Source organism: Pelophylax lessonae, assembly GCF_965119305.1.
Source record: "Pelophylax lessonae genome assembly, chromosome: 1".
In the NCBI taxonomy this organism is placed as follows: Eukaryota; Metazoa; Chordata; class Amphibia; order Anura; family Ranidae; genus Pelophylax; species Pelophylax lessonae.
In genome coordinates this window covers 97,639,671-97,652,060 of record NC_138768.1, presented here as the reverse complement: position 1 = coordinate 97,652,060, position 12,390 = coordinate 97,639,671, and the positions used below count along the sequence as shown (strand labels likewise).

The window sequence follows — 12,390 nt, the reverse complement described above, 5'->3', positions numbered from 1 at the left end:
GCTCCGACATTACATGCGAACCCCGCACACGCACAAGTGTGAACCGGGGCTTAAACACAAGACCACAACAATGAACAAGGTACAAAAACAACAAAATTACCAATAATAACCATTAGCACCAAATAAAACAAAGTAAAACTACACTACAAATAAAACATCAATACAACATAAATAAAATAAACAACACAATAACAGACAATCTAACATCACCCCAAATAATAATGAATACCAACATACGATAAAAACCGCATAAAATCCGGATCATAAACCAGAATTTAATCTTCACCTCCAGCCCTCACAGAGAAGAATCATAACTTGATCGCCACAGGCAAAAATAATTCCCTGTGTCACTCTGTGTTGCATTCTCAGCATAGTATGGCAGATGTTAAAGGACCTCAGTCTCCTCAAAAAGTAGAGGTGGCTCTGGCCCTTCCTATAGAGCACCTCAGTGTTCTTGCTCTAGTCTAGCTTATTATCTATGTGCACCCCTGGTACTTTAACTCTACTACCTCCACTTCCACTTCTCGGATGGAGATTGGGGTCACTGGTGGCTTCCTCTTTCTGAAATCCACAACCAGCTCCTTGTTCTGTGTCACATTTAGATACAGATGATTACTCATACACCATGAGACAAAGTTCTCCACCACAGTCCTATACTTAGTCTCTTCGCTATCCCTGATACATCCCACTACCGCAGAGTCATCAGAAAATTGCTGAAGATGACAAGACTGTCTGGTAGATGAAATTAGTGGAATAGACAGTAAAAAGAAAGGGAGAGAAAGAACTGTCCCCTGCGGAACCCCAATATTGCTAACCACCTTATCTGACAGTGTCTTGCAAAGGTACATACTGGGTCTTCCTGTAAGGTAGCCTAAATTCCATGACAAGGGAAGCATCGACCTGTATTGCTGCTAGCTTCTCGCCCAAGAGATCCGGCCTGATAGTATCAAAAGCACTGTTTTTTGTATCAGTGTTACTGAATATTTTATTGTATATTTTTATTAAATTGATTTTTACTTCATACTACACCATGAGCCTCTCCCATTTTTTTTTATAGAATTTAACCCTTCTATGACGTGCTGAGTCAATCTACGCATTGGAGGTTTTCTATGAGGCTGGAAGTTAATGACTACATTGATGTCCCAAAAGATCTGGAGACTTGTCCCATAACACTCGCTTGCTGTCCTATAATCTAGACAACATTTGGCTCTGGTGAGTTTGCATTTCACTTATTTTCGTTGGTGGAGAGATCATTATCCGTTTCATCGTGACATCTATAAGTTGACTGGATTGCACTTACTGAATGTCGCCACATATCATATGAACTTTATCATAAGAGACATTTCTTCAATTTGTTTATTTTTTTGAATTTGTTTCTTTGTTTATTTTAGCGCTGCATTTTTCCTTTAAGACCCTGTTCACACTGGGGCGAACCAACTTGCCGGGGCGACCTCACAGGTCGCGGCGTGCAGCTCGCACCGCGACCTCGGAGCGGCCGGCACGGACTTCATAACATTGAAGTCTATGCAGGTCGCTCCAGGTCGCCCCAAAGAAGCTCCGAACCCTTTTTCTAAGTCGGAGCGACTTGTGTCGCTCCTATTAGAACGGGTCCCCAGCTTCTCTATGGCAGGCAACCTGTCAGGCGACCAGGTTGCCTGACAGGTCGCCCCAGTGTGAACGGGGTCTTATTCTTGTCATTTTGTGTATGTATATTTTTACACTTTTTTTGCCAGCTACTTTTTACCTCATTAGCGTGGATTTACACCTTTTACCAATCCATGAGAACACTGTGGGAGAGGTAATGAAAGGAGTGATAGCACCGATTCATCCTGTGCAGACGCGGTATCTCCACAACTTGTAAACAACTGAACAAGAAAAAGCACACCCAGGGGGACGGAGTCTCCCTGAAAAAGTAGTTGTATGCAGAGAACCGACAACGGTATCTAATACAAAAAATATCTAATCAGTGACAAAAAGTGAAATTAAAACATGGGGAGTACGCCATGTGTGTCTAAAGCTTCCACACAAACCATGCCCGACTTGGATCTACTCATAAGCATCGGATTCACAGCTATCCACAAGGAGATCTAGAGCAGAAGAGGTGGACCGCAAACGTTCGATGCCACGGAGTGGTAAGAGCCTCCGGGCAACCATTTTTAACCTCTTCCCCAATTATTTTTACTGTTTGAATCGCTGAATAACTGATTGCACACCAATCGGGTGCATGGTTCTTGACCCCATATGAACCTGGACTGGCTATCTAAATGGGTAAATTAACCTGTAAATTACCAGGATATCTTCAACTTCACAATGGGTTTAACCGGGTGTAACTTACCAATCTCCCCAATAGTTGTGGGGACTCTAGCACCAATTTGTGGAAAAATCTTAAATTTACTTCCATGGATGGAAAGGAGCCATTTGGTCCATTTAATTGATACTGGCCATTTGAACAGCTAATCAGTTTGAGCTCATTCTACACATCATAGGGCATCTGGAAGCAGTGTTATCCAGCCAAGGCAGCTCTGCATGGTTACATTAGGGTGAATTGTCCTGGTTTGGAATCTCCAACCCCTTGTCTTCCGGATTAGACTGCCCTGATAACATATGAGCCATTCAGTCTGTCAGATGGTGTATATTGTGTGTATGGGGCCCATAGGCACTGTGTGTAGTGTGACAACGTTGTCTGCCTGTTTTTACTGAGGAGGTTGGGGGTTTTTAAAGTGTCGCCTATGGAGTAATGTAGTTTGTCGCCATTTCAGGAGTATGCGCAATTTTAAAGCATGACATGTTAGGTATCCATTTACTTGGCGTAACTTCATCTTTCACATTATACAAAAAAATTGGGCTAACTTTACTGTTTTTTTTTTTTTTTCTCATTCAAGAAAGTTTATTTCTTCCCAAAAAATTTTATTTGAAAGACCGCTACGCACACGTGTGACAAAATATTGCAACAATCGCCATTTTATTCTCTACGGTCTTTGCCAAAAAAAATAAAATATATAAACATTTGGGGGTTCTAAGTAATTTTCTAGTAAAAAATACTGATATTAACTTGTAAGCAACATATGTCAGAAAAAGGCTAAGGCTCCAAGGGGTTAAATGGTAATCACAGACATTTCACAATGCAATTAGAATGGCCAAAGGAGGTAGAACTAGGGGGGTAGACACCCATAGGACAACAAAAATAAAAGAACAGAAGTATCTGTATCAAGTAGATCAAGTTCAGGACGGATGAGTAGGAGAAGAGGAAACTGGTGAGGTATCATCTGGCATTTTCAAAGAGCCCAGGGAATTAAATAGGTTTGCCTTGATAGCCCATTTAGTGAATTGGAATGGTTTCAATGAGAAGGATTTCTGAGCTAGTAAGGGAGTGTTCCATGAATGACTTCCAATGACTAAAGAAACGTTTGGTGGGCCCACAATTCTGGGTAATGGTATCCAGCTTTTCGATGTACATAAGAGCTTTCAGTTCCTTTTTAACTGCTATTACTGAGGGAGTGGAGGGTGAGGTCCCTGCTTTCAAGATGACCCCACATCCCACCAAGAGACACAGAAGCACCCGTTGAGGGAGTTTTACAGTGGAGGAGGGAGAGGTGTCCAAGTTCTGGGAGGCACAGCCAAAAATACATAGCATTGGGTTCTTAGGAACCCTGATGGATGTGATTCCATAAATACATTATAGAACCTGATTACAAAATTCTGAGACAGAGGTCCAAAACCAGAGACAATGAGCCAAGAACGTGTTCCTTAGGAACCCATGTTAAAAAAAAAAGTCGTGCATTTCTGCAAAAAGCATGAAAAAAAAATGCATTGGTGTGAATTGAGCCAAATAGATCTTTCTTTTGGTGGCATTTAATCCCCACTGGGTTTTTATTTTTTTTGGGGATAAAAAAAAAAAAAAAAAAAAAGACTGAATTCTGAAAAAAAAAATTGTGTTTTTCTTCATTTCTGTTTAAACATTTTGCGAATAATTTTTCCATAATAAATGTTGACCAAAATTTATTTCTGCTACGTAAAAAATTCCACTTATTCGGTCTGTGTGAAAGCTATAGAGTGACTACAAGCTATGGTGCCAATCATTAAACATTTATCACATCTGATGTACTGATGGCCTATCTAATTTCTTGAGGTCCTAACATGCCAAAACGGTACAAATACCACCCAAATTACCACTTTTTGGAAAATAGACAGTCCAAGGTATTTAGTAAGAGGAATGGTGAGTTTTTTGAAGATGCAATTTTTTCCCCACAATTCTTTGAAAAACGAAGAAACGTTAATGACATTTTTGTAAAAAAAAAAAAAAAAACAATAAAAATGAATAAGTCATTTCTTACACACGGCATATACATAATTGCAACTACACCACAAAACATACTGCTACTTGTCCTGTGTATTGTGCTTCGTACCTAGTGCACCCCTGAACCCTGCACTCCGTACCTAGCGCACATCTGAACCCCACACTCTGTACCTAGCGCCCCCCCCCAACCCTGCACTCCGTAACTAGCGCCCCCCCGAACCCTGCACTCCATAACTAGCGCCCCCCCCCCCCCAAAGCCTGCACTCCGTACGTAGCATAATCCGGACCTCTGCACTCAGTACGCAGTATGACCCAGCTGCAATGAGCCCTTTATTAAGGGTGACCGCACTGCTGATGCAGCCCACGATGAAATTGAGTTTGACACCCCTGCCCTAGAAAGTAAAATGTTGGGTTTTTCAAATTTTTATGTTACACGGAATTTGCGCAGCAGTTTTTCAAACACAATTTTACACACTAACACAAATATATTTCAATGAATTCCAATGACATAATACCAAAACTTTTGATAAAATATAAAACATGTTGTTTCCGGGTAAATAGATATCAAACATGTCACGCATTAAAATCACGCAAGCTTGTGAAATGGCAACAAACTTTGGTATTTTAAAATCTCCATAGGTGACACTTTAGAAGCTTTTATTGATTACCAGTTTACAGTTACACAGGAGATGTGGTGATAGAATTATTGCTCCTGTTCTAACGTGTGATTGCCGTTTACGTATGCATACAGGACCAACGTGTGCATTCGCCTTTGCACGAGTGGGGGGGGGGGGGGGATTACATTTTTTATTTATTTATTGGTGGGACACTAGTGCACCGACAGATGTTGATATCACAATGGAACACTATTGCGGATGTTTTGTGCACTAGTACAGGTGTTCATGGGACAGTGGTGCTTAGTGTACTGTGTGTTGGGATGGTTGCAGTCTGTGATTGGTGACAGCTCTCTGCGTAAAATCATCCCATACACACAGAGCTGTCACAGAGGCTGCAGCATTCCCTGCTTCACCCCCCCCCCCCCCCCCCGGCACTGGGCGCTCACTGAACTCAGCTGGGAGAACTGTCACAGAGACACATGTCTCTCTTTACACTGTGAAGGCTGTGATCGGGGAGAGCCAATCACAGTGCCCATCTCCCGATCTGTGTTTGGCTGTGTGGGAAGATAACAGTCATCACAGGATCGAGCGAGCACCCGATCTAAGCGACGTACTGATATATCAAAGCTCCCATCCCGCCATTTATGTAGTGGGTGGGGTGGAAGCAGTTAAAGCATGACATGTCAGATACCCATTTACTTGATGCAAGATCATCTTTCATATTTTTCCAAACAATAACATATTACATTGTGCTTGCGTGCACTACAATTCATTAAAGTGTATTTTAACAAAAAATAAATAAAAATTGAGATTGAAAAACCTCTGCGCAAATATTGTGTGACATACAAAGATGCAACACCTAACATTTCATTCTCTGGGGCCTCTGCTTTAACCTCCCTGGCGGTATGATTATTTCAGATTTTAGGTGCTGAAAGCGTTACAATTATTTTGCATGTAATTCTTAAGAACGAACAGCCCAAACCAACTATTTACATATGATTTTTTTTTACTGTGCGTTCTTCTTTATAACATCTTGGGTATGATAAAGTTTGAAACACAAAATCATAAATTATAATATAACTATAAAAAATTCTTCATTATTTGCAAAGTGCGAATATTTCATTATGAGAGAAAATTTGTATTCCGACATGACTGTGCCAAAAAAAGGAGTGGCCAGGAATTTGTTGGTTGTCCAATACCACTTCTGCAGGGGTTTCCCCACCACCCCCTGAAGAATAATTAGGCCCAGAAATTTCCAGATGTCCTCTTTGGTCACTGGTTCCCACTTTCTGCTCCTTGAAAACCTCTGACACACAGCAGCTTGTTGCTCCTGGTACCGATTTGTTTCTGTAACAATTTTTGTCAATAACCTCATCGGTCAAAAAGAGTTGGAGGTGTGCCAAAGGGTTGTCATCCTCAACATCCACTTTGATACCAGGTGCTCCAGTAAACGGGAACCTTGGTGGCGCTATGTGCTCCGTACCGCAGTCAATAGGGCGCCAAGTCCGCACATCGCTGGGCACAGTCGTAGGATCATCACTGAAAACGCTTTCTGTGTCCGATGACGAACTTCCCCACGAATCGCTATCACTCAATTCTACAAGCGATTCTGTATCACTGTCGCCATTTTCCAGCAGGTCATATACTGCTTTTGAGGTGGCGGCAAGCTTTTTTGATGCCATGGTTGTTCTGCAGTTTCCAGACACAAAGTACAGGAAAACTGCAGGCAAGGGCACTGGGGGGGGGGGCAACTAAGGTCAATTTATTTTATTTTAGCAATGTAATCCAATAGGATTACAATTAATGTATTTGTGTTTTGTACTTTTTGAATTTGCCGTTGGTTCCACCCCCCCCCCCCCCCCGTGACGCTCGCAGGGAGAACGGAAGCCGGGGCACACAGCATCAGAATACATTGTGGGATCCCGGGTACAAGGTAAATAACCTCTTCCAGGATCCAGCGACTTCTCCCTGGCGGTACCCAGAGTGTGGCTTGGGGTTACCCCTAATGGTACTGAAATTCCACCCCGAGCCACACTCGGGAATACCGCCAGGGAGGTTTATATATTTGGGGGTTCTAAGTAATTTTCTAGTAAAAAATATTTTACATGTAAACAATAAAAAAAAAGCCTGGTATTTAAAGTGGTTAATGATACAGCCGCCGCATCCAAAGACTGGTAGAGCGGGTTCACACATATGCCATGACAGACATCGCGTGAGTCGCAGAGCACTGTGAATTCAGCCATACAGATTGTACGGCTAAATTTGCATCGCATTCAGGCCAAGCTCACGCAGGACCCTTTTTTTGGTCTGCAGCAGAATCGGATCACATGGGTGTTCACTCCTATACAATCCGATTCATGTCTGAACAGTTCACACTGCGATATGCCAACTGATCTGGGGGTGTCATTAACTTTGTACTGACACCGCCAGTGATTTGCATATCGCAGTGTGAACTGCCTGCGAGTCGGGTGCGATGTGGGAACCCGGAGTGGATTGGCAGGGTTCCTGCATCCCATGTGTGCAATGACATTTGTCCTTGGCTTGGGAACTCTTTATTATATAATAGATGAAGTAGCAGTTGGGTATAAGAGGTGTTTTTATTGAGGTTTTTCATGTTTGTGTTTTAATGTGTCACAAAGCAAGCAGGTTTTGTGTCTAAGCAGATATTACCAATATTTGTAAAGTGCTGACATGGCAGAGGAGACGTTCTCTTCCATCAGAAAGGTCACCCCAGCCTATCAGGATTTATGTACCTACAGCAAAGCATGTGTAGGGGTTTCATTATCCGGGCAGTAAGTGTGCCATAATGTGCCCGGCATACCAGCACACTATGGCAAAGGGCAATCCTATACACATGGGGTAAGCAGCCATCTGTTGTGGAACTACAAGTCCCATGGAGCACTGCAACACTGCCATCCCACAGCATGACTCCCAGAGGGTTGATGGGATTTGTAGTTCCAGCACAGGGGGGTGTCTGACATCAGCAGTGTAAACCATGGAGCCCCCTCCAGGCACACATCCCCCCATCATATCCTCCTATGGGAAGGAGGGTGCTGTCAGGGTGTCTGTAGGTAAAACAGAAGAGTCAGACCCTGTGACTTCACTTGCTGCATGCTTCCTCACACTTACAGGACAGCCAGGCATGGAGCATTTCCAGGAGAGTTTCGGCTCTCCCCACCTCCTCTCCCCATGTGTCCCAGAGCTCCATCCCCCCCATGACCCGGACACTCCGCCGCCACAATGACAACAAGCCCGGTCTCCCTCCTCACACACTGTCCTACACACCGGGGCGGACCGGTCACATTACACTCGCTATGGAATCTCCTCAACCCCCCGAACAGCCCGCTACCTGCTCGGGTTCAGCAGTGCCGCCGCCGCTCTCCTCACAGACAGCATTTGCCGGAGCGCCGGTGACATTGAGGACGCCATTTTTCCTGCGACTACGGAACACGGCGAGGGCCAAACTACGGAGGAGCGCGATGGCGTCACCCGCGGCCCGCCCCCACCAGCTGATTGGTGAGAAAGTCGGCAGTGTGTGGATGGGGAATGACACAAGTGTTCACTAGTAGTATTAGGGATTATGATGAGAATATCCAATGACAGTCTCCAGTAAGAGGGAGCATATCCAATCACATTCCCCAGGGTGAGGGAGCATATCCAATCACATTCCCCAGGGTGAGGGAGCATATCCAATCACATTCCCCAGGGTGAGGGATATATCCAATCACATTCTCCAGGGTGAGGGAGCATATCCAATCACATTCCCCAGGAAGAGGGAGCATATCCAATCACATTCCCCAGGGTGAGGGAGCATATCCAATCACATTCCCCAGGGTGAAGGAGCATATCCAATCCCATTCCCCAGGGTGAGGGAGCATATCCAATCACATTCCCCAGGGTGATGGAGCATATCCAATCACATTCCCCAGGGTGAGGGAGCATATCCAATCACATTCCCCAGGGTGATGGAGCATATCCAATCACATTCCCCAGGGTGAGGGACAGGGGAGGACTGGGCCAGGGGGCAGGGGGGAAATTGCCCCCTGGGCCACTCTAATGGCCCAAAAAAAGGCTGCACTACTTCTGCCACAGACATTCCTGGTGAAGAAAAGTAAAAAGTCCCTGCCGCTGACCTACAGAGTGCAGGTTGAAGACAAGGACAGAGCGCAGGCCTCGCCCCCCCTCCCCCAGCATGAATGGTGTAAACTGTGCCTGAGCAGAGGCCGGTTCCATGACCCACTGGAGCCCCAACCGAGCTGTCCCAGCTCCCCCCAACCCCCCTCTGCTGGCCAAATCGGGAACCCGGTTTCGGCCTGTGAGTAGAGAGTACCTGGAGCAGAGCTTCAGCCTGGATTTGGGGTCAGGAGGAGGCTGGGAAGAGGGAAAGTAGGAGGGGGGCCGAGTCGCTGCACCATGGGCCTCTGGTTTATACTTGCCCCCTGGGCTGAAAGCTGCCAGTCAGCCCCTGGTGAAGGAGCATATCCAATCACATTCCCCAGGAAGAGGAAGCATATCCAATCACATTCCCCAGGGTGAAGGAGCATATCCAATCACATTCCCCAGGGTGAGGGAGCATATCCAATGATATTCCTCAGGGTGAGGGAGCATATCCAATCACATTCCCCAGGAAGAGGGAGCATATCCAATACCATTCCCCAGGGTGAGGGAGCATATCCAATCACATTTCCCAGGATGAGGGAGCATATCCAATCACATTCCCCAGGGTGAAGGAGCATATCCAATCACATTCCCCAGGGTGAAGGAGCATATCCAATCACATTCCCCAGGGTGAGGGAGCATATCCAATGATATTCCTCAGGGTGAGGGAACATATCCAATCCCATTCCCTAGGGTGAGGGAGCATATCCAATGATATTCCTCAGGGTAAAGGGAACATATCCAATCCCATTCCCTAGGGTGAGGGAGCATATCCAATCACATTCCCCAGGATGAGGGAACATATCCAATCACATTCCCCAGGATGAGGGAGCATATCCAATCACATTCCCCAGGGTGAGGGACATATCCAATCCCATTCCCCAGGGTGAGGGAACATATCCAATGATATTCCCTAGTATGATGGAGAACATCCAATGACATTCCCCAGAATGAGGGAAAACACCCAATAATATTCCCCAGGGTGAAGGAGCATATCCAATCACATTCCCCAGGGTGAGGGAGCATATCCAATGATATTCCCCAGGATGAGGGAGCATATCCAATCCCATTCCCCAGGGTGAGGGAGCATATCCAATCCCATTCCCCAGGGTGAGGGAGCATATCCAATCACATTCCCCAGGGTGAGGGAGCATATCCAATCACATTCCCCAGGATGAGGGAGCATATCCAATCCCATTCCCCAGGGTGAGGGAGCATATCCAATGATATTCCTCAGGGTGAGGGAACATATCCAATGATATTCCCTAGTATGATGGAGAACATCCAATGACATTCCCCAGAATGAGGGAAAACACCCAATAATATTCCCCAGGGTGAGGGAGCATATCCAATGACATTCCCCAGGATCAGGGAGCATATCCAATCACATTCCCCAGGGTGAAGGAGCATATCCAATCACATTCCCCAGGGTGAGGGAGCATATCCAATCACATTCCCCAGGAAGAGGGAGCATCTCCAATCACATTCCCCAGGGTGAAGGAGCATATCCAATCACATTCCCCAGGGTGAGGGAGCATATCCAATCACATTCCCCAGGGTGAGGGAGCATATCCAATCACATTCCCCAGGAAGAGGGAGCATATCCAATCACATTCCCCAGGGTGAAGGAGCATATCCAATCACATTCCCCAGGGTGAAGGAGCATATCCAATCACATTCCCCAGGGTGAGGGAGCATATCCAATCACATTCCCCAGGGTGAGGGAGCATATCCAATGATATTCCTCAGGGTGAGGGAGCATATCCAATCCCATTCCCCAGGGTGAGGGAACATATCCAATGATATTCCCTAGTATGATGGAGAACATCCAATGACATTCCCCAGAATGAGGGAGAACACCCAATAATATTCCCCAGGATGAGGGAGCATATCCAATGACATTCCTCAGTATGAGGGAGAACATCTGATGGGAGAGAATATTCAATGACATCATTCACCAGTGTAACCCTACCCCAAAAGATGACGTCATCTGTGACATGAGGGGGTGGGGCCTCCTGATGACGTCATCAGGAGGCCACGCCCCCTAATGGCTATATAACAAGCTGCAGACACCGGAGACCGGCATAATCACCGGGGACAGCGTCGGAGGAGGACCGGAGGAAGAAGAAGAGCCAAGGGTAAAAGAGCAGAAGATTGGACAGCAGAAGAGCGGACAGCAAAAGAGCAGAAGACAAGAAGACAGGAGAGGGAGAAGACCAGAGCGGAGAAGTCCGGATGAAGATTTTTAATAAACTTTCCAAAACGTCTCCTGTCGTTATTTACATACACTGCCTTATATGGGGTGAATGGGTAGGGGTACAGTGTACCCCATACCCATTCACATAGGGAGGGGGTCCTGGATCTGGGGGGCCACCCTTGTTAAAGGGGGCTTCCAGATACCGAGAAGCCCCCTGCCCGCAGACTCCCACAACCACCGGCCAGGGTTGTGGGGATGAGGCCCTTGTCCCCATCAACATGGGGGCAAGGTGCTTTGAGGTGGGGGGTGCAGAGCTCCCTCTGCCCCAAAGCACCAACACCCCCCCCCCATGTTGAGAGCATGTGACCTGGTATGGTCCAGGGGGGGTGGGGCCGCTTGCTAGTCCCCTCCCCCTTCCTGCCCTACCTGGCTGCGTGCTCGGATAAGGGTCTGGTATGGATTTTGGGGGGGACCCCACGCTACCCTCAAATTCCATACCAGACCCGAAGGGCCTGGTTTGGAACCTGGGGGGGACCCCCACGCAGTTTTTTTTCCCATTTTTGGCGTGGAGTTCCCCCTCAAGATTCTCACAGTGTAAGTCGCGCCGCAAGTCGGATTATCCTGATCCGACTTGCGGTGCGACTTCCATTCAAATCAATAGACTCCCATAGGGAACCATTGATTTTGAATGGAAGAAAAAAAAAACGTATAACGTGGCTGAACATACTTCATCACGTTCCGTCGCGTTCGGTCCCGTTTTTGCGTTTGAAACGCTGGGAAACACACGTTTGAACGCAAATAATTGCGTTACAAAAAACGTCCCTGAACTCAACTGCCTGCAAATGACTGTAAACGACCCTGTGTACATGGACAGATAAGATAAAATGTAGATGGATTCAGGGGCTTCTGAAAAAAACGCCCAACTGCTCCTAAACGGCCATTTACAGCATCCTGTGTACATGGAGCCTAAATCTGAAAGATCCATAGTAAAATTGCATTGTGTCAGAGTATTATTTAAAGGTATCTACAACATGTTTGAGCCTAGAGTGGCGGCACGGAACATGCAACTACAGGCAACCCCCTCGGGGGCAGTGCTACCTTATAAATAATAGTCAGCAGCT

The 12,390-nt window shown here is 46.2% G+C and overlaps 1 protein-coding gene across 1 annotated transcript in view; it reads right to left on the bottom strand.

The window, feature by feature from the left end:
- NDUFS4 (NADH:ubiquinone oxidoreductase subunit S4) overlaps positions 1–8,418 on the bottom strand; it is a 282,562-nt gene extending 274,144 nt beyond the window's left edge. Inside the window, exon 1 of the mRNA XM_082262284.1 lies at positions 8,264–8,418. Coding sequence (XP_082118410.1) covers positions 8,264–8,343 — 80 coding nt within the window. The 5' untranslated portion in view covers positions 8,344–8,418. The remainder of the gene's footprint in view (positions 1–8,263) is intronic.
- Between the last annotated feature and the right edge of the window lie 3,972 nt (positions 8,419–12,390).